Source organism: Blennius ocellaris (assembly GCF_963422515.1).
Source record: "Blennius ocellaris genome assembly, chromosome: 18".
Classification (NCBI taxonomy): domain Eukaryota; kingdom Metazoa; phylum Chordata; class Actinopteri; order Blenniiformes; family Blenniidae; genus Blennius; species Blennius ocellaris.
Window position 1 is genome coordinate 25703912 of NC_137667.1, and position 22419 is coordinate 25726330.

Here is a 22419-nt window from a genome sequence, read left to right on the forward strand (position 1 = left end):
TGCAGGTGAAGTTCTGAGGTGCTACGGTGTATCTTTTATGTCATTAGTTAAGTAGTCAGTAAGTCTGTTTGGAATAACAGTACAGCACATTTTCATATGTTGACAATGAGACAATGTCTAAAAAGAAAAGAAAAGAAAAAAAAAATCAAAAGTACCTCCTATCTAAGGCATCTGTTCCTGTCTCGAAAATTATTTTCCCCAAAATTTTTAACGCAAACTAAGTATTTGTTTTTCCTTAAACAGTTATTTAAACTGAATTTATTAATATTAAACAATAGAAGTTGATCTTGTTGGCGGTGCAGCAACATCAGTTCAGGATCCACCTGCAACATCTCACATCAGATTAGACAGTTCGATAATTTTATTAATGATCAACCACCAAAGAAATACTGACTTTAAACCTCAATACTGTTATTAAAAATGTATTCTAGGTGCTCTTTATTATAAAATGTGTCTTTTGAAGATTATCTTTTAACTCTCATCATGTTTTTTATTGCTTTTATATATATTTATTGTCATTCCCCCCTTTATAACAGAAATAGAAAACATTAAATAATCTTCTACCTTTAATTCAACATTACTTTTAATTTAAAGTATTTTCCATTTATCTCCTGGTTGGTTCATTTATTGGTTTGTTCATACACTTTTTCCTGTAGAAAGTTTAATCACTAAATTTGGAGTTTGAAAGTATTGCCCTGGTGGTGGTCTGTTTAAATTGCATCTGATGGTTTGTTATTTGGACTTTTAGTTCAGTTCTTTTGATATTAATTGTTATGAGACCCACAAGATCTCTTTCTGAAACTTTTACTCCTGGTAAGTAAGTAATTAAGCAAAATGTATTTATAAAGCGCTTTTCACAGATAAAAATCACAAAGTGCTGTACAGGAGAAAAGGTAAAAACAACAATATAAAATGTATATACATGTGTAAAATTTAAGTGACACTAGTGTCACTTAAATTACACCTTTTTAATCAGGCTTTTAACTGATTTTATACGTATGTGTGTATATAGTTATGTATTTGATCAATGTATTTATCTACTTCTATTTATTTATTTCAGATAATTATCTAATTTTCTTTTTTATCTCCAGTGGTTCCTCTAGGGGGCGCTACACTGGTGGTGGCCGGTTTTTGCCGCTGGTGGAGCCGTCCCATGGGTTTCCCTGCCCGGGCACCTGGCAGGTCCCCCGCGTATGCGGTGGGATTGGCTTGTCTGCCCGGTTGGGGGGGGATCTGTGGGGCGGCGCCCCCTGTGGTCGGAAGTTGTGCCGCCCCCAGTGTCGACGGCCCAAATATGTCCCTTTCCTCACCTTAGTCCTCAGTGTCCTGCCATGTCTCCATATCACTCGGTATGTCTTCACCTATGGTGTGTGTCTGCATGTGTGCGTGTGTGTTCACCTGCTTTTTATTCATCTATTTTATCTTTGCACTGTTTTTAATTTTTGTGGAAGCACTTTGTGTTGCTTAATGTATAAAAAGTGCTATAGAAATAAAGATTGATTGATTGATTGATTGATAGTGAAAAAATACCCATCAACCAAAAGCTCTTCTAAATAAACATGTTTTCAAATCATTTTTAAATGAGACGACAGAGTCTGCCAGGTAGACAGTATTAACTAGAACCTGTTCTGTTAGTTCTTTTAACTAAACCTGCTGGTTGGAAGTGATAACTTTAATTTAATTTAATTTAGTTTAATTTAATCAATTTATATTAACCTTGTTTCTTTTCATTTATTTTACTTGTTAGATTAAATCTACATCAGTTAAAAAACATTATTTTAGAATAATGGCTGGTAGTGTGTTTGATCTGGTTTGGTTTCTTTCGCTGTGTTGAGGCAAAAAAAAAAGCATTATTTCGATTGCTACGACGGTTAGGGTCCGGAGGACTTTTTCATTACTGCTCAGTTCGGCTTCCGCTAAGTCACTTCACGGCTTGTAATGGTTCTTCTGCTGACTTTCAGGTCTACCCAGGCTCTAAACGTCTGAATCCACCCTATTATCAGTCTTTTGCTCGCTAGGTGGGGTCGGAGACTCAGCAATGATGACTTTTTACAATGTGATAAATGTATCTAAGTTTGGCTTTCTGCTTTTTTGAATATTTTTCCACTAAACCAGCTCTTTCTGGACAAAAGCACAACGATTTTTTATTTTATTTTATTTTGTTCCTAAATTTTCTGATACCTTCTATGTGAATTTGTTTACCGAATGGCTTCCATTATCGCTGTAAATAGTTTTTGCTATTCCGTATGTTGGGATTATAATTTTTTGCAAAGTGCTTTTGCTAATGTTCCAGTATCTGGATGTTATGTTGGAAATAGTTCTATCCATTTAGAAAATGCATCTATTATCACTATTCTGGTTTTGGAAATGTACCTCCTTTTTTGTTTTCTGTTTTATACAGATTATACATACTGCTCCAAAAAAAAAACTATTTTTTTATTTAGTAAGAATTGATGATATTATTAGTGTACCATCCCTCCTGTTGAGGCAAGGCGAAGCCCATGGCTCATTATTGCTGCCTATTTATATAGTGGTTTTGGTAGAGTATGTTTTCCTTTTGGTCAGAAATAGAAAATCTCTTTCTGCTGTGCTACATTTTTTATTTATTTTTCATTCTATTTTCTCATCCAATATTGTTAAATCTGATTTTGTTAGATGCACCTTTTAAATCTGGTCAAGGATGTACGTTTTTGGTAAACAGTCAAACTGTCATGTCTCGCATGATAAGATAGTTTGTTTTGACGTAATATCACAGACAAATACTAGCCAGATTCTTTTGTTTCTGCAAAGGTAACAATCTATTATCTTAAAAAATTGAGAATAATTTGATCAGTTTCTTATTTTTTAATTTCTTGTTTGAGGTTTTGTTTTTTTGTAAACTGACTCTTTCCACACTTCATCTAAATGTTTAGTCTAGTTTTAGTCACCATGTTAGTTTAGTTTAGTTTCACTAATCTATTGTTGATTTTTATAAACCATTTAATTCCTGGATCTCTGTAAAAGGTCTTGAATTTCATTACACACATCAAATTCTAATTTTGATCCTCTAACTCTCAAGTTTAAACTCGTATCTACTTGTTCCTACTGAAATGTTCAACACTGTGTATTTGAATCCCTTCATTCTCCCACTATGTGTGTGTGTGTGTGTGTGTGTGCGTTCTCATGGTACGACCTTGGCACGCTGAAGTGTATTTTACGTCGCGACACGGCATGTTCGTCATTACGTTGAGAGTTTCCATGTTTGTAGTCCAATCTACTGCCTCCACAGCCTCTCATTCCTCCACCAGCAACGTCTGGTAGAAGCAGAATGGGATCGGAGCTGTGGATTCTGTTTTCATTCAATGTCCTTGGTCTCCATAACAGCTGTTTGATAAGGAGGAGCTCTGCTTCATGCATATACACCCAAAGTATTTGTTCAAGGATTCCTTTATTGATTCCTTTATTTCATCCATTTATTTTATTCAGTTAATTTAGCAATTTTTATTTATAGATTTTTTAAGTTTAAATTCAAAATAACTTGATAAGTTTACTTTAGATAAGTTTATTTCCTCACTAAACACATTAAAAGTAGTCCCGACACATTACTTAGAGCAGCTTTGTTTTGTTTTTGTGTTATCTCGTCTAAAGCCGTTCAGTGTGGAGACGTGTCTCCTGCACACACACTGAACACACTCAAAAACACAAACACACACATACACACACACACACACTTGTACTTTAAGTTGTATAACTACTTTTACAGACTCTTCTGATTGCAGTTTTCGTTTAAATCCGTATTTCTTTTGCTTTACTGTTTTCCCACAATTTCACCTGATGAGTCAGCAATAAGAGACTATTTTTACTCCCCAGATAGAGCTCAGTTGACTCCGTGAGGTTTTACTGATCATCTGGGTTTCGAAAATAATTTCTCTTCATACACACAGTCTTTTGGTCAGTCACAGTCACTCGAGTACTTTTTGTTTTTATTTATATAGCGCTTCCCATTTTTGTGTGCTGTCATAACCTTTTTGCATCTTTTTAGGATCCTTTTTAGTTTTTTCTTTAATGGCATCTTGTAAAACTTATTTTTTGTGTATTGAGGCTCCCGTCGAAGCCGTATTTTATAATCCAGTTATCCAAATGTTTAAAATTTTCTTTGCTGCAGCGTTCTATATATTTACAATCTTTACAAGTTAATTTATCGCGTGGTTTAGGTTTTTTGGTGTTCCCTTGTCCCATTTTGTTTTTAAATTTGGACGGACCACACTACGTGGGGTAGTCTATGGTTCCGTTGGTCAACCTTTCAACAGGGTAGTGGTCAATTTTTTACTGATCGTGGTAATTCTCACTTCAACCCTTTCAGGTGGAGAATTCTTGCCTGTGCATCCACGTCAGCCCACTACTTACTTTCCTGTCGTTTTAAATGGTGGCTGTAACCTAGTGGTTCACAGTTCACCCACTGACACGCTGGTGGTGCCGTTCCATTCCATGGATGGCGCTTTGGAGTGGAGGATGAGAGCCGGGCAGGTTCAGCGCCAGTTCCGGCTCCGCGGCGAAAGGTTGGGCCTCAGCGAGACGGCACAGAGGCGGTTCCCTCGCACACCAACAGCTGCGACAGCGGGGGTGACAGCGACCAGCCCAGACCAGGTGCCTGATAGAGTCCATCCAGAGGGCGGAGGTGACGGCCGAGTCCGAGAGGGCAGCGCAGGGTGGCTGAATCCACAAAGGTAAAGACACGCCAAAGGGCGCAGGCTGTGGCCGAGTCCAAGAGTGCAGAGTCAATTCAGAAGGTGGAGGCGACGGCCGAGCCCAAGACCAAGATGGCTGGCTAAATCCACGAAGGTGAAGACACGCCAGAGTGCGGGGGCGATGACCGAGTCCAAGAGGGTGGCGCACACCACATGGGTGGAGATGTGGAGAGATGGAGTGGTCCACAGCTTGCTCCATCCCCTCCTCCGGGGGACCCAATCGTGGTGGGGCTGCCCCTGTAACCAGCCTCCCGCTGCCTCACCTCTCTGCCCATAAAGAAGGAGCCGCCCGGACACTGGTGTGACAGGCAGAAGAGAGACGGGCAGGACTACAGAGTCTGCATGTGACAGTTAGAGTTTGTGTTTTTTGTTTATTTAAATAAAAGAATTATGGTTTTGGGAACTCCTGACTCCGTGCCTCTGTGGGTAACCCGGCGGTGACATGCCGACATTTGGATCGTGCATTTGATATGCATAACTGCATATCAAATGTGGTCTTTGTCCTTCAAGGTGTTATTCAGAATTTTCAGAACATTTTCACTTGTGTCCAATTTGTTTACTGTTACAGCCTGGCTCGAAAGACTGCAAACCATGAAAGGAAGACTAACCTTGCAGCAGGTTTAAAGCTCTCTGTTGGGGCTGTGCTGTGTGCTGTGGGTATATTGTGTGTTGTGGGTACATGTTGCGGGTGACCTCAGTAGGATGATGGGTTTACACCTATAAATATGCATGGATACATAAAATACATAAAAATACACCCATGGAATAATGTGTTATAGTGCAGTAAGGTGCAAAATTAAAAAAGCTGGCAGCGGCAACCCGGGCGTGTTGGCTGCACCCCAGAGTCGCGGATTGAAGGAGACCCACACCACCAGCAAACACACCACAGTGGAAGCTAGCTTTTGCAGCCTTCTCTTTGTGCCTCATTTGCATAAATGTGGTTGCATTCAGCTTTTTGCAAATTAGCTGGTGGAGATCCAGGGCAATGCAACGCAGCTCGAAATGCATTGCACCGCACTCGGCGTGCACCACAGTGCGTTTCACATAGACAATAAATGGAAAGTGGTAAATCCTGTGGACGTGTACTTTAATTTAGCACTGCAGAGAGATTAATTACATTTTTATTCAGATGATGAATTAATCAACATTAACGGGTAAATTTTGACAGCCTTAATAATTATTATTGTTGTTTATCCAGATAATCGCCCTCAGGGCTCTGATGAGTAGTTTGTGGTTTATGATAGCAGTTGTTTCTCTTCAGGCGGAGTCCAGCGCTTCCAGACATGCCAGTGAGAGTGGAACTGCAGAGAGCGAGCCGTCCTCAGCTACAGTCCAGGAAGACACTGAGCAGCCCCGGTTTGAGCAGGTCAGTGTAGCGACTGCTATACACCACCCACCAGCCCCCCATAAAGCAAACATATGGGCAGTTTAGAGTCTCAGACTAACTTGAAACAGACGAAAACGAAGTCCCGAAGCGAAAGTCCATGCATGCCAATGGATAGCATGCAAACTCCACATTGATGTGATGGTAATAATCCTCTCATACAAAATATATTGTTTTAAACTACAAATAGCACCTACAAACTTTCAAAGAAACTCCTCAACACTTAAGTTTGAGCAATTTCTTCCCATGTAATTTTTATTGGGTTTCCAGTAAGGGTGTAAGGATGTACGTACTGGTACCCGTACCGCTCGGTCCAGGCACGTTCGGTCTCGTCCAGAGGTGTACCTTGGTACAAAAATTAGACCAAATAAGACCAGGGCTTGACAATAAGGCTTTCCAAAACGTCCAGTGCGAGTAAATGCTTTGCTCGGGAAAGTGAATCATCCACCCAGCTTTCCCGAAAAGGATAGTGTTTTTTTGGCAATATTTTGACGTTTTTTCGTATGCATGTGAAGATTGTGGCCGCTATTTTCTTCTTGATTCGTGTTCCCCATTCTGGTCAGTGACGCTGCTTCTTACCTGGAAAACATGCATTTTGATTGGATCTCATCGCATTATTCCTCGGGAATCCGTTGAATTACGTAGTCGGGGAAACTCCCTGCCGTCCGCCATTTTGAATTTTTCACTTTTGTCAACATTCAGATCGTCATTGGAACATATTAAAAACTCACTTGAATTCAACACAAAAATAAACTAAAATGACGTATTTTTGATTATTTTTACTTTCTAATCCCAAAGTTTCATAACTTTTTATGGTTCAGAAGAAAAGTTGACTGAGCAGGAAGAGGAACAGGGACAGGATTTGATTTAATAGTGCATTGGTTTTATATAGTGCTTTTCTAGGCACTCAAAGACGCTTTACATTGCATTGCATTATTCATTTATTCCATACTGGATGGTGGTAAACTACGTCTGCAGCCACAGCTGCCCATGGGCAGACTGACGGAAGCGATTTGTTAATATTGTGGTGTGCACCTGGAGTGAGGTTCTCGCACCCAGAATGTAGTGGGTGTGTCGATGACGTGTGGGGGTATGTTGGTGACTGGGAGGTGTTAAAAAGAGGAAGTGCGGTGAAGCACAGGTTAGATGTTTGACACGTGAACTGTCATGCTGTTTGGAGGCAATAAAGAAAAAAAACGAGCAACTCCTTTGTCCATTTCTTCTGACTCTGCCTTCATATTGGTGACCTTGACATCTGAACTGGTCCATCGAATCCACAAGTGGTGCAATCGCCGGTGGCGCGGGAGCTCTGCCAGAGTTTTGGCCGCACGATCCAGGGCCATGGTGCCAACACAGAGAGGCTCAGTTCTATCTCCGAGGTTTTATGGCAGATGACACGAAATACTACTGTGTACAGTACTGGATTCTTCCACCACCCGCCGAGTAATGGGGCTGCTTTATGACCCGCCGGCACACAGGAAATACAGCGCATTCAAAACTCACCTCCGCCGGCTGTCCGACGGCGAGCGAGCGAACTGCCTTCCATCTCTCAAGGACTTGGGAGACAGCAAACTCACGGAGCTGATGGAGAACATGTTGGCGCTGTGGCGCTCAAGTGACGTGGAGTTCCTGTTCATCCAGCTGTTCCTGTGTCAACTACCTGCTCAGGTGTGCACGATTCTGGCCAACTCCACTCGTGCTCAGGAAAGATTATCGTGGCCTGGCGGAAGAGGCAGATAGGATACTACTCGCTTCACGGCTGTACAGAGTGCATGCCGTCCTGACGGTGCAGCCCCAGTGCAGCACCAGCTACAGTCGGGGCAGTTGTGGATCGCCACAAGAATGACGGGCAGCTGTCCTTTTTCCATTGGCATTTCGGGCGCAGAGCTAAGCGCTACATGCCGCCCTGCTCTTTCTCTGTTTCGGGAAATGCCAGACTTGGCGCTCGGTAGCAGCTGTGAGTGCTGGAAAGACTGGGAAGCTGTTTGAGTATCTGTGGATGCCATTTGGTCTGAACGGTGGAGCACAAACATTCCAGCACTTGATGGAATCTGTGTTAAGGGGCTTGCTGTTAGGTAAAATTTTTAGGTAGATATTTATTTATTTTTTTCACAAATATGTTTATTGAATTTTTTCAGTTTAAGAACAAAACATATGAAGCACACACACACACAAATACAACAAAATGAAATAAAATCCCTCCCCCCACCCTAAAACCCACCCTTCACTCAATTACAACAAAATTATTTTCTACAAATCAAAGTCTTTTACAACGCGTAGAAAGGGCAACCAAATGTCTTTAAAGTCCTCCAGTTTACCTTTGGCAATATATGTCAGTTTCTCCAAGGCCAAGTTACTGGACATCATTTTAATCCACTGTTTCACTCCAGGTCTTTCTGTGTCCCTCCATTTCAAAGCAATAACATATTTTGTCTGCACCAAACAAAAATTGATAAGTTTCTTGTTTTTTGTATTACATTTAAAGCTCTTTGGAAAAATGTGCGGTAGATATTTTTAGGTCAAAATGTCTTCCTGTGAGTGCAGCTCATAACCTTGCAGTCGTGAGCAGTGTTCAGCACAAACATGCATGAATCAACAATAACTTACAAAGTATTAATTATCTTTGTATTAAGTACTAATAATTAATATAAAGTACAAATTTACTTAACATTCCCTCCTGTGTATCGTTGGTGAATGCCAAAATTCGCTCCATCACATGCTGTAACTTTGTCAGATTTTCTACAACATGGTCATTTTCATAGCATCTTCATCATTTTACACTCAGCAGATGAAGCACCATCAAGCAACAAATCACCATTCCAAAAGTTACCCATAGTCTAAGTGAGCATCCGGGGGGGACTCCCAGTGGGAGTCGACCTCTCTTCTTTGTCAGTGTCATCTCAGGCAGTCATGATCTATCTTGAAGGGAGAGGTTGCCAGCATATCACCTCCAAACCCCAAAGTGTGTGTGTCATTGGGGTTCTATAATTAACAGTGTACTTGTCCTGGTGGGTTCCTCAGATGTCAGGTTCTCTCATATCTTCAGGGGTCTCCTCTATTCACTGACGTTTGAGAAGCGCAGGCTCTAGATTACCCTGCGCCCCTTTGTAGTCAGGTTCCCCTCGGCTAGAACTGTTCTTGAGGAATCTTTGTTTTTTGCAGTGTGACTCTTTCAGCGATCTTTAACTGCTGCGGGTGTGGTTAGCAGCACTTGAAACGGTCCCTCCCAACAAGGGCTGGACCAGGTCTTTAGTTTGATTGTTTTAATGAACACCCAGTTTCCAACTCTTATCGGTTCTGCACCTGCTTGGGGAGAGAATGGAGAGTCCGGCATATCGTTAGATTGTTTCACCTCCTTCTGTTGGAACGCCTTTCTCATGCAATCTGCAAGTGTTATCTCAGTCTCATCTTGTAGTCTCAACATCTGCAGCTGAGGTAATTGAAACTGTCTGCCATGAATTATGTCAAAAGGTGTCAGTCCGGTTTCACCGCTTGGCATTATTCTCATACTCATTAACTAAATTTCTTAAAGGTTCAAGCATAACACATTGTCATATGCTGCCCAGGAGACAATGTTTAAAAAGAAATAAAATGTCAAAAGTACTTCCTACCTATGGCAACTGTTCCTGCCTCGACAATTATTTTCCCTAAAATTTAAATGCAAACTAAGTATCTATTTTTTCTAAGCAGTTATTGAAACTGAATTTTTTAACATTAAACAATTTAAGTTGATCTTGTTGGCGGTGCAGCAACATCAGTTCAGGCTCCACCTGCAACATCTCACATCAGATTATAGATAGTCAAATAATTTTATTAATGATCGACCACCAAAGAAATACTGACTTTAAACTTAATTATTGTTATCAGAATTTATTTCATGTGCTCCTTATTATCAAATGTGTCCTTTGAAGATTACCTTTTAACTCTCATCATGTTTTTATTGCTGTTATATCTATTTATTGCCATTCACCCTTTTATAAAAGAAATAGAAAACATTAAATAATCTTTTTCCTTTAATTCAACATTACTTTTAATTTGAAGTATTTTCCATTTATCTTCTATTTTATATCAACACATAAGAGCATCTCTGGTTGGGTCACTGTGCACCTCCTGTTTTCCTGTGTCAGCGTCTCCCATGAGACCTTTCCTCGACAAAAACATCGTCTCGTGAGAAGGTCATGTTTCCACCTCATGCTCCTCGTCTGTGATATTTCCGATGCCTCGCATCAATCTCTGCAGAGAACCCACGTTCTGTCCTGAACCTTCTTTTCAGGCAGGTGGTTTCCCTTCGTACCACAAACAACGTCTAAGTCTGTTGAGGGACTGGAGAACGATAGTCAGCAGGATGAGAGGGTGAGGTGACATTTCTAGGATGCATCAATAGTTTCAATTATCATCATTAGAATTCATTGTCCGTCGCATTAGTTTGACTTTTAACAGGTATAAAACCGTAAGAGTAGTTATTTTCTTCTTTCCTGGTTGGTTTATTTATTGGTTGATTAACTTTGTTCCCACACTTATCTTTCTCTGTAGAAAGTTCAGGTAAATCACTAAATTTGGAGTTTGAAAGTATTGCCCCAGTGGTGGTCTGTTTAAATTGCATCTGATGGTTTTATTTTTGGACTTTTAGTTCAGGTCTTTGATATTAATTGTTATGAGACCCACAGGATCTCTTTCTGAGACTTCTACTCCTATTTACTAAGTATTAACTAATACCTGTTCTGTTAGTTCTTTTAATTAAACCAACATGTTGAAAGTTATAACTCTAATTTTATTTAATTTAATTTAATCAATTTATATTAACCATATTTCTTTCATTTGTTTTACTTGTTAGATCAAATCTACATCAGTTAAAAACAATATTTTAGAGTAATGGCTGGCAGTCTGTTTGATCTGAGTCCATATCCAGTTATCCGAAAGGGTGCCAGGGTCTTTGTCTTTCACATTCTTCTATCTCAAAGGCATCCATAGCTATCCCTGTCCTCCTATTTAGTCCCCCTAGTGTCTGCTGCTGACCCTCACCAGGGTTCAGACGACCCGACCACTATCAGGAAGGATCCCCTTTGTAGCTGGACTCAGCCAGGAGCAGACGTTGGTGCTTAACTACCTTTCCCTTCCTAAAGTATGCCGGCCTGTTGTAGTGATTTAAATATTTTACCCTGGGAAAGATTAATCCAAGACCGTTTCTTCCATTGTTTTTTTCAAGTTTATTTTTAACAACACCATTATGTCTTTCCACTAAATCAGCACTTTGCGGATGAAAAGCACAACAATTTTTTTATTTTGTTCCTAAATTTTCTGATTCCTTCTATACGAATTTGTTTATCAAATGGCTTCCATTATTGCTGTAAATTGTTTTTGGTATTCCATATGTTGGGATTATTGTTTTGCAAAGTGCTTTTGCTTCGGTTGTAGCATCTGGATGTTTTGTTGGTATTATTTCTACAACATTTAGGGAATGTGTCTATTATTACTATTCTGGGTGTAGAAAGTTACCTCCTTTTTAGTCTTATGTTTTATACAGATTATAGTATTTTGACATACTGCTCAAAAATGTTTTGAGTAAGAATTGATAATCTTGGTGTACCATCCTTCCAGTTGAGGCATGGCGAAGCCCATGGCTCATTATTGCTGCCTATATATATATATAGTGATTTGGGGAGAGTAGGTTTTCCTTCTGGTCAAAAATAGATACTGTCTTTCTGTTGTGCTCCATTTTTCTTTATCCAATATTGTTTATCTGTTTTTGGCGCTGAGTTTTGCATATCTTTTAATACTTCTTCATCTACTTCTGTATTCTGAAGATAAATATCTAGCTCCTGGTTTTGTTTTGCCACCTCGCTGTTTTATCTACCTTTTGACATTTTAATCATCTGTGTTCTTTTTACATGATCTACAAACATTGTTAAATCTGATTTTGTCAGAGGCTCGTCTTTTAAATCTGGTCGAGGCTGTACGTTTTGGGTAGACAGTAGAACTGTCATATCTCGCATGATAAGATAGTTTGTTTTGAAGTAATATCACAGACACTGCGTGCAGTACTTTCAATGTTAGTGGGTGAAACAGCACCAATAAAGCCTGCAGTGCACCACCGAGGCTGCTCTCACCGCTTGTACACAGACAGGCAGTGCACGTAATACGCTATCAAGTTTAGTTGGGTAGAATGTTCCAGGCCCTTCCATATCTCCATGTTTTTGAATCAACATTAGGTCATAAAATCATTTATGTTTTGGGTAAATGTTTTCGAGTGTTTAGAAATCCGTTTATGATGTGTGTCTTCCCTCCTGTTGAGACATGAGCTCTTCCATGTCCCGTTATAGCAGCACATCATAAACTAGCCAGATTATGTCTGATAATCATTTTGTTTCTGCAACTGTAACTGTCCATTATCTAATAAATTATTGAGAATCATCTTATTAGTTTCTTATTTTTAGTCTCTTGTTTGAGGTTTTGTTTTTTGTTTTGTCCTGTCGTTTTTCGCCCACACAGAAAGAGAGGACAGATCTCTTGATGAAGGGAAGCAGCGGCGAACATTAAGTATAGTTCAACAAACCTTGAGATTGGATTAACACAGTAATTTATTACAAAAGACAGAAATACTGGCCTTCCAAAGAATTGTGCAATTCTAAAGTCGTCGAAACGGCACAAAGTAGCACACGGGTCCAGCTTACAGGAGGAAAGGACAGAGAGTGTGAGGCAGCCGGAGCTTCCGCTATATAAAACACGCGCTGCGGTAAATCCCCTCTTCCCATTGGCCACCGCTAGAAGGAGGCGTAAGCAACGTAATCTCCTATTGGTGGACCTTCACACAGACAGAACAAACTACGCTACCCATGATGCATTTCAGTATTTGTCCACCATCTACAGCTCAATAACAAAACAGTCCGCCGCCATTTTAACAGTTTTAAGTAAGTCTATGCGGGAAGCGTCACAGTTCGGAGGTCAAAGAAAACGTCATAACTTCTAACAGTTTTTTTGTAAGCCGGCTGTTTCCAAGCTTCATCTAAATGTTTAGTTTAGTTTGGTCACCATGTTAGATTAGTTTAGATATTGAGTCAAGCGAGGGTGACTTTTACTCATAGATTTTGCGTCACCAACTTCATTACTCTCATTAGTTTTTGTACAACAGCTTCCCATTTTTAATTTATTTTGCCAGTGCGATTTCATGGAGAGAAACTGTCTCATGGACCCCCTACTTCTTCCTTGAAACACAAGCTTCTTAGGCAAACTTGTTATTTGCTCCGGTCTTCCACTGGGTGTTCTGTCACAGGAGTAAGAGCAGTTTTAGATTCTCCCACAATTTCGCCTAATGAGTCAGCAGTAAGAGGTTATCTTTTACTCCCCAGATAGATCTCAGTTGGCACCGTTAGGTTTACCAAACATCTGGGTTTTGAAAATAATTACTCTTCATACACACAGTCCATTCGTCATTCACAGTCACTCTTTTTGTCTTTATTTATATAGCGCTTACCCCTGGACTCCTCTATTTATATGGCGCTAACTCGCAGACTCCTGTATTTATATGACGCTTACCCGCGGACACTTCTCTTCTGAATATTAGATCTTGCCTGTAATGATTTGGTTCATCGCATAACTATTCCTCTGATTATAATTTTATTTTGTTTCTGGTTGTTTAATTTCCTGTACCTTCACCAAATCAGCTCACAACCCCGCCAATACTCCTCCGCCAAATATTGACTTGGTTCATCACATGTTCTAAAATTTTTAAAACGCCTTCACTAAGTCAGCATCCGCAATATTCATTCACACTTGTCGTCGTGTAGACGTCAGTCACTTACTCTCACTGGGTTGCCCTCGGATCCCATCGAGCCCACCTCTGGGAGGACGTTCTGGCCCTAACTGAGCCGGCCTGCCAGGTAATGGAAACCCGCAGGTCTTTGTTTCAAAGGACTGGTCCTTTGCCGTGCACGTTTTCGGCCGTCCATTTGAACTCCTTCCAGGGAACGGGTTATGTTGGGATCTGGCTCGAAGGACCAATTTATGTTGGGTATAAAACGTGGAAGAATGAGAGAAAGAGACAAACTCCAGTATCGAGAGAAATAACAACAAAATTGATATTCTTGCAAGGGCAGAGAAATGAAATCACCTCACAGCTCCTTCATCGATCTCCAAAGTTCCTTCCCTCTGTTGCCCAATTTTATTCACACATTTGAAGTAGGCCAGATTCTGTGTCCGGCTGGGCGCACCCTTAGAGATAGAGTGAGGAGCTCAGCCACCAGGGAGGAGCTCGGAGTAGAGCTGCTGCTCCTCCACATCAAGAGGAGCCAGCTCGGGCACCTGTTTCGGATGCCCCCCGGACGCCTGCCTAGGGATGTGTTCCGGGCATGTCCCTCGAGTAGGAGGCCTCAGGGCAGACCCAAGACACGCTGGAGGGACTATGTCTCTCGGCTGGCCTGGGAACGCCTTGGGGTGCCACCGGAAGAGCTGGAGGAAGTGTCTGGGGTGAGGGAAGTCTGGGAAACTGCTCAGACTGCTGCCTCCGCGACCCAGCCCCGGATAAGCGGCAGAAAATGGATGGATGGATGGACAGTTGAAGTAGGCGGTTACATTTTCATTCAGAGATGCAACAAAGCAGGTTAACATTGGTTCTCAGGCCTGTGTGTGTGTGTGTGTGTGTGTGTGTGTGTGTGTGTGTGTGTGTGTGTGTGTGTGTGTGTGTGTGTGTGTGTGTGTGTGTGTGTGTGTGTGTGTGTGTGTGTGTGTGTGTGTGTGTGTGTGTGTGTGTGTGTGTGTATACCTTGAAGACATGTCAGAGTAATAACAGTCAAAATATCTTCTTGTGAGCGCAGCTCGTAACCTTGCAGTCGTGAGCAGTGTTCAGCACAAACATGCATGAATCAACGATGACTTACAAAGTATTAATTCTCTTTATATTAAGTACTAATAATTCATATAAAGTACAAATTTACTTAACACTTGCCCTTTCTATTCGTATATCTGGATGACATCTTGGTGGCCAGTGCCTCACCTGAGGAGCACTTGTTACACCTGCAGCAGTTTTTTGTGAGACTCAATGAGCATGGGTTGATCGTAAATCCAGCCAAGTGCTGTTTTGGGCTGTCAGAAATGGAGTTTTTGGGCCATGTATCCTCACGGGGAGTGGTGCCCTTACCAGCTAAGGTAGAAGCGATTGCTGATTTTCCACACACACAGGCCACAAAGTCACTGCAGAAATTCCTGGGCATGGTTTACTTTTACAACTGTTCCATCGCACACGCAGTTCACCTGATGCGTCCCCTGTATGAAGCGCTGAGGGGCGGAAAGGCCAAACCGGACGTTGACTGGTCCGTAGAAAGGATCTTGGCTTTCGAGAAGGCCAAGGTTGTGCTCTCCAACACCGCCATGCTTGCGCACCCATCTTCAACAGCACCGGTAGCACTCCCAACCAGAGAACTCTTGGCTCTTTTCCTCGCCACCCATCATTTTAGATTTTTATTGGAAGGCCAGCAGTTTACTGCTTTTGTGGACCATAAGCCCCTCACCTTCGCCGTGTCCAAGACCTCGGAGCAATGGTCTAGGCCAGTGATTCCCAACCGGGGGTACGCGGACCCCTAGGGGTACGCGAGGGTATTGCAGGGGGTACGCAGAAAGATTATAAATTAGCCTACAGTATCCACACACAAAAAAAAAAAATTATACTATATTATATTGTATTATATCATGAATTTTAGTAAGGCCATACGTGGCGCGTATATCGCGCTTTAAAAAAAAAAAAAAAAAAAAGGTTCACGTTCTTGCTGCGGGCGCGCACGATTCGCGAAGCTAGCTAGCTCTAGCTGCATGCCGACTGTAAACATGGATGCATGGCTAGGCAGGAGTCAACGTCCAGCTACCGCTACTGCTCCCGTCGCCTCGGACGCAGGCACAGGGGAGCCCAGTGAAAAAAGGAATTATGAAAGACTTATGAAAGACAAGCAAGCGCAAGTGTCTCATTAAAAGGTATGTTTTTACACTCACAATAATTGTTTTATTTAAATGAGCAGTTGGATAGATAGAAAGACAAAGGGTTAAATATAAGTACACATTAAGGCGAATAATCACACACGAGAGAGGGGGTACTTTTCACATGGAAACCAGCTCAAGGGGTACACTGGTCAAAAAAGGTTGGGAACCACTGGTCTAGGCGGCAGCTGCGCCACCTCTCGGATATTTCAGGGTTCACAACACATATTCAGCATGTGGCCGGCAAAAACAATGCTGTGGCTGACTGCATCTCCCAGGCCCATGTGGCCACTGTGCACCTTGGAGTGGACTATGTTGCCATGGCCAGCGACCAGCAGACTAACTCCGACATCCAGGCCACCACAGGCTGCAGGATGTGGTCTTCTAGGACAATGGCGCCACATTCCTCTGTGACGTGTCTACAGGGCAGCCCCTCTTTATGGTACCTGCTGACTGGCGACGGGAGATTTCTGATCACATCCGGGCATGAGGGCATCAGTGAAACTGGTGGGGGCAAAGTTTGTCTGGCCGGGCCTCAGGAAGGACGTCAGGAGCTGGGCGGCCTCCTGTGTGGCGTGTCAGCTGTCCAAGGTACACCATCACACCAAGGCCCCCTGGAGCCGTTCCTTATTCCCGAGAGGAGGTTCGATCATGTGCACCTGGACTTGGTGGGTCCACTCCCTCCCTCCCAAGGCTTCATTCATCTCATTGCCATGGTGGATAGGATCACAATGTGGCCCCAGATGGTTCCTCTTGCATCTACGTCATCTGCAGAGGTAGCATAAGCCTTCATATCCACCTTGGTGGCCTATTTTGGTATGCCATTGGATGTCACTTGCATCCCAGTTCACCTCGAAGCTGTGGATAGAGGTGGCTAAAGGTCTGTGGGTGTAGCACCGGACGACAGTTTTCAACCCTCAACCCAATGGACTATGTGAGCGTTTCCATCGCACGATGAAGGCCACTCTCTAAGCCACCCTTCTGGACAGCAACTGGGTTGACTGACTGCCACGGGTCATGTTGGGCCTGCATTCAGCCACAAAGCAGGATCCACACTCATTGTCTGCAGAGCTGGTGTTTGGTGAGCCCTTGCGGGTCCCCGGAGTTTTCCTGCCAGAACCATCCGAACCCTGGTTGGTTACAGCAAGGCAGCCAGTCTTCAAGGAGGTGCCCCGCAGGTTCGACCCAGTTCCAGCACATCACTGCCTGCCCTGGTCCTATGTCCCAAAGAACCTGATGGAAGCTGAGTACGTGTTTATTCGGTATGACGCTCACCATTCACCACTTCAGCCACTGTGTGATGGCCCGTTTCATGTCCTGGAGGCAGAGCCGAAGAACTTTGTGGACATGGGGAGTTAACAGGTCCAGGTTTCAGTGGACTGGCTGAAACCTGCCCATGTCATGCCAGAGAAACTAGTGGAAGTGGCGCAATCCCCAAGACGTTGGCACCCCCCAAAGGTGTCAGCTGCCACTGGGTCCGTGGCCCCTGCATTAACCCCGGTGCCAGTACCTGCACCTTCTCCTGTGGTGATGCTACGCAGCCGTTATGGTTGGGTGTGCAGACCTCCCAAACGGGACTGTTTCCACAATATAATAAAAATACATGACACACATTTACCATGTTATTAAAAAAAAAATGTATATGGATAAAAAGTGACTAATACAATAAATAAGGTGTGACAGTATGCAGTATGTAGTAGTAGGCTGTGACAGCTATATAATATTATCAAATATATTTCAGACCAGCACAGCAAAAAGCCCACAGATCTGCCTCTGAACATGGTAGGAGTTAATTCAACTCTGGGCTTTTTGCTGTGAAGAACAAACTTAAAATCTATATTATTCCTTCAGATTGAAGAGTATAAAGAGATAAGCCTTCCGTGAGAAGAGTGGAAAAGTGTTTTTAAGTAAAAAGGTATGTTGGTTGAATTCATACAATCACATGGAGGTTCTTGCTTTTGGAGCGCGAGATCAGTCGCTCCACAGCCAGCTGAAGTTTCTCGTTCACCTGCGTGGCGGTCTCCAGCAGCGACTTCAGCGTGGCCACGTCTTTCTCCAAAATGGTGATTCCATCGGAGTGAGCAGTGAGAGTCATCTCCATAGTGGAGAGGGTGAGTGTGTGAAGTTACCGTCTCGGTAATCGTTTTGAGGGATACTTAGATTGAAGCCACAGCGGTGTTCAGGGAAGCAGTGAGCTCACTTGTAACGTCTTTGCACAGTTTGTCCAGCTCACCGACAAGCATATCCAGTGTTAGCGGCTCCATGCTAGCTACGGCAGCACGTGTAGTAGCCTTCTTGCTTGCATCCTTCTCTTGATGGCTGAAATGCTGCATGAACTGAAGATGACTTTTACAACGACTGCTGTGAGACTTGCTCACAGCAGTTGTAACAGAACTTGGTGTGTAATTGAAAAAAAAAAAGGCTTATGTATGAGGGAGCAATTCTCATGAGTGTTCACTTCATCACAATGACCGGAAGAATGTTAGACCATTAAATAGTTTTTGATCTCCGACCAGCTACTTTTCACATATTCATTTTTTTTTTAACTGCACTTCTCAAAAATCAAACGACGTAGAAATTTCAGCTTTCTGTAACATGTGTTGATGCAGGTACCTGATCTGATATACAGAGAGAAATGAGCTGAGAGCAAAGTTGTGATGAAAGACGCCACTGAAAGTAGATGAAGAATAACAAAAGCATCATAAAATAATAAAACAGTCTAAAGTGCAAAGTTAAACTGCTAAAATAGTCTAGACTAATAAAGTTAAAAGCTTTTTCTTCATTTTAATCATTTCTAATGGAACTTGTCTTTTAACTATATATAGCAGATTCTTTGTTATGGGCTGTCCGGTCCCTGTACGCCCAAGCTTGGTTCGGCATTGCCAGCAGTAAGTCGGACCTGTTCCCAGTGCACTTTGGCCTCCGGCAGAGCTTTCCTTTGTCACTGGTTCTGTTCATTACTGACATGGACAGAATTTGTAGGCACAGCCAGGGGCTTGAGGGCGTCTGTTTTGGGGACCATAGGATCTTTTAGTAGATGATGTGGTTCTGTTGGCTTCATCGAACCTGGACCATCAGTGTGCACTGGTGCAGTTCACAGCCGAGCGTGAAGCAACTGGCATGAGGATTAGCACCTCTAAATCTGAGGCCATGGCTCTTGACCAGCAAAAGGTGGCTTGCCCGTTCAGGTTGGTGGAGTGCCCTTGCCCCAAGTGGAGGAGTTTACGTATCTCAGGGTGTTGTTCACGAGCGGGGGGGATGGAGTGTGACATCCACAGGTGGATCAGTGCAGCGTCAGAAGTTAGCAGGACATTGTATCGGTCTGTCATGTTAAAAAAAGGAGCTGACCCAAGGGCATCTGTTTCAGATGCTGAGCCGACAGGTCCTGGAGTTGGCGGAAATGGTGTGCATGCACAACTGAATCAAATGACTCAAACAACTGGTTCTCTTGGATGAACGACTCAAAAACCCTTGAGTCAGTTTAAGGAGTTGGGTTTCTCATCACTAATACGGGTAAAAAAATAAGACACAGAAAAGATGTGAACTGGCAAGAAATTGTGTCTGGAACATCATGTCTTCAACACCTTTTGGATCATTTTGGATCTGCTCAGGTCGATCCAACAGTCGTTTTGGACCAGATACATGGCGTTCCAAGCATGCTTTCTTTGCTTCAGTCTTTACTTTTCCTTTTTTGGAATCTTTGACACATTTATCAAACATTTGGGGAAAATCCCACCACAATGTTTTCACACTGACCTTGGGCATCAATAAGGTGTCTTCTCTGGAAATCCAGGAGATGGTTGTGTGTGCAAATCCAGCAGATCAGCAGTTTGTGAGACACAGAGACCAACATCCATGCCATGTCATGTCACTTAAATTACTTTTCTTTCGTGGTTACTCTGACGAGGATGTGAGTTTGAACACAATTGACACTTGTACAGGTTGTTTTTCTTTTCAACTTCAGTTTGAACCTGACATCCGTTATGAGCTTTGCCTGAGTATGCGACATGTATCAGCTCTGTCTTCACATCATAGTGGATGTTACGGTGCTTAGAGCCTGTGTTTCCATGCTTCTGATGATACCGTCAACCTTTGTGGCTTAAGAGATTGATTTCCATGCCCACTGAAGCACCAAGTCAAAGTCTGAAGGAGCGAAGAGGAGGCTGGACTCAGATTAGAGTCCTCCACATTTGGATGAACTCGGGAGTGCCAGAGAGCTCACCATCTGTTGCTGGAATCTGTGGGAGAAAGATTCACAAAAACCACCCAGTCTCACTCCAAATTGTGTAATACCTATGTTGGTTCACTGCACACAGACATTGTCATTTCCAGTGGCGGGACGTCAGGTCCTTCAAAGTCTTCTCTACAGGCCTAAGAAAAATATCTGAATCACAGATTGATATTGATTATATTATGTCCATGAATGCTTTTTAAATAATTCCAAATGGTCTGCCCGCTTCTTCTCAGAGCTTCTCCCCCGGCAACATTTTTAACTAATCATATTTCAGCCATCCCCTGTTGCCCGGTAAAGAAATCTGTCTTAAGCCTTCACTTTCTGTTCTGCAGGTGTCTGCAGTGTAAAACTAGTGTCGGTCATGCTGCTGCTTCAAACAATCAGATTTTGACATTGGCGACTCAGAGCCTCCTAGAAGGCCTCGTGTGACATCAATATATTCAAGCACTCTAATTGAATCGTCAGAGAGTTCCCTCTCCAACGCTAGCTAGCTGCATCTGGAGCAAGCTGCACAAACAAAAACATAGTTGTGTTTATTTGATAGCGGTTTTGTCAACCATGACTAAAGGAAAAGATAAAGACATTTGATTGCAGATTTCGTGTCAAAACAAGTTTCAAGACAGACTTTTCCAAGAGGTCATTGAATGCATCGCAGCACTCTGAGCGCACGGAGGTCCAGTGCAATTTACCTGCGCTCACTACAAACGCCATGGCAGGATTCAGGATTATATTATTTGCCATCATATTATTTTCAAGACCATGAAAAGCTGACGTTTGTCACCCTCCTCGATCTTTGTAAATAGCAGCCACTTTTTTAATGTAGCTGCAGCTTGTGAACTCAATATTTTTTCATCAGTGAAGGTATTTATTCTGGCTACACAAGTATCTATCTGTGATGCAATGTCTCTTTTTACTGCATTTCTGCATAACATGGTTTGTGTAGCCATAAAAAGTTATTGAGGGGTAGGGGTGGATTGACCCAGCACTAGTGAAGGCCGAGGTCAGAAATGCACGGCCTTTGGATATCATGCAGATCCTGTTTTTAAAAAGGTGCAACCGTGCCTCCACCTCCTCAGAAAGCGGAGATCTTTTAATATTAACAAGGATATTTTATCTTTAGTGTACACTTCACTCATTGAATCCACCCTCGCATACAATATCTCTTCCCGGTTTAACTTTCTCACCCTCAAACACAAAACAAAACTCACGAGAATAGTAAACCAGGCCAGTAAGATCACTCAAACCCCTGAAACCCCACTCTGTGATCCTGTACAGTCGATCAGTGTAGAGGAAAGCAATCCTCATCACTGAGGACATCACTCACCTTCTGCATCACTCCTTCTCTCTGTTGCCATCGGGCAGAAGATACAGAACCCCAATGGCCCATAAAACTATTTACCATAAATCATTCATTCCATCTGCAGCCGCTGTACTAAATAGTGCACACGCCACATTACGTCACCAAATTTTCAGCGAGAGACTTGATTTTAATTTTAAAATGTTGCCGCTCTTGTGCTCTATTCAGATGTGTGCTTTTTTTTCTATCTCTCACCAATTTTAAACTGTGAGCTTCATAAAGTTTTCACCTGTTTTTTTTTTAGTTTAACATGGGTGTGCATTGGAAACTCCACTGCAGAGTGGAGACATTTTCAGAGTGGCAGAAGCTGCCAGATTACAAAAAAAATCTACTCTCTCATCGCTACAGCCACATTTCTTCGTCTTTCTGAACATATTGTGCATGAAAACATAGCTACAGGCCTTGTACTTCCCAAGAGGGGACACTTTTGTCTGGGAAAGACACAGTTCTCCCACAAAAAGACTTAATTGGCAGCAAATGCAGGATTTCCTCCCATCCGCTCCCATGTATTTTTCAACCATGTGTCACAGTGCTTGAAGTATAAGCAGTTGTCCGGGACCTATGTGTCACCTTTTCCTCCTGGTTGACATAGCCTCCTCCACTTAGTAACAGGTGCAGAGCCTGTGTCAGGCTCCATCTCCATGGCAACAGACACAGCTGCATCTAAACAGGCTGCCATCAGAGACTGCAGCACTGACTCTGCCTACTTACAAACTGTTCCATTGATAGGTGGACTTGTGATATGATGGTTGAC

General features: G+C 42.6%; 1 protein-coding gene across 3 annotated transcripts in view; it reads left to right on the forward strand.

Moving 5' to 3' along the window:
* Positions 1-22419, forward strand: part of ube2j1 (ubiquitin-conjugating enzyme E2, J1) — a 90174-nt gene that overhangs the window by 63149 nt on the left and 4606 nt on the right. For 2 of the 3 annotated variants that reach the window (XM_080514603.1, XM_080514605.1), the window contains exon 7: positions 5989-6093. The exons of the other annotated variant lie outside the window; for it this stretch is intronic. In XM_080514603.1, coding sequence (XP_080370729.1) covers positions 5989-6093 — 105 coding nt within the window. The remainder of the gene's footprint in view (positions 1-5988; positions 6094-22419) is intronic. 3 annotated transcript variants of the gene reach the window in all.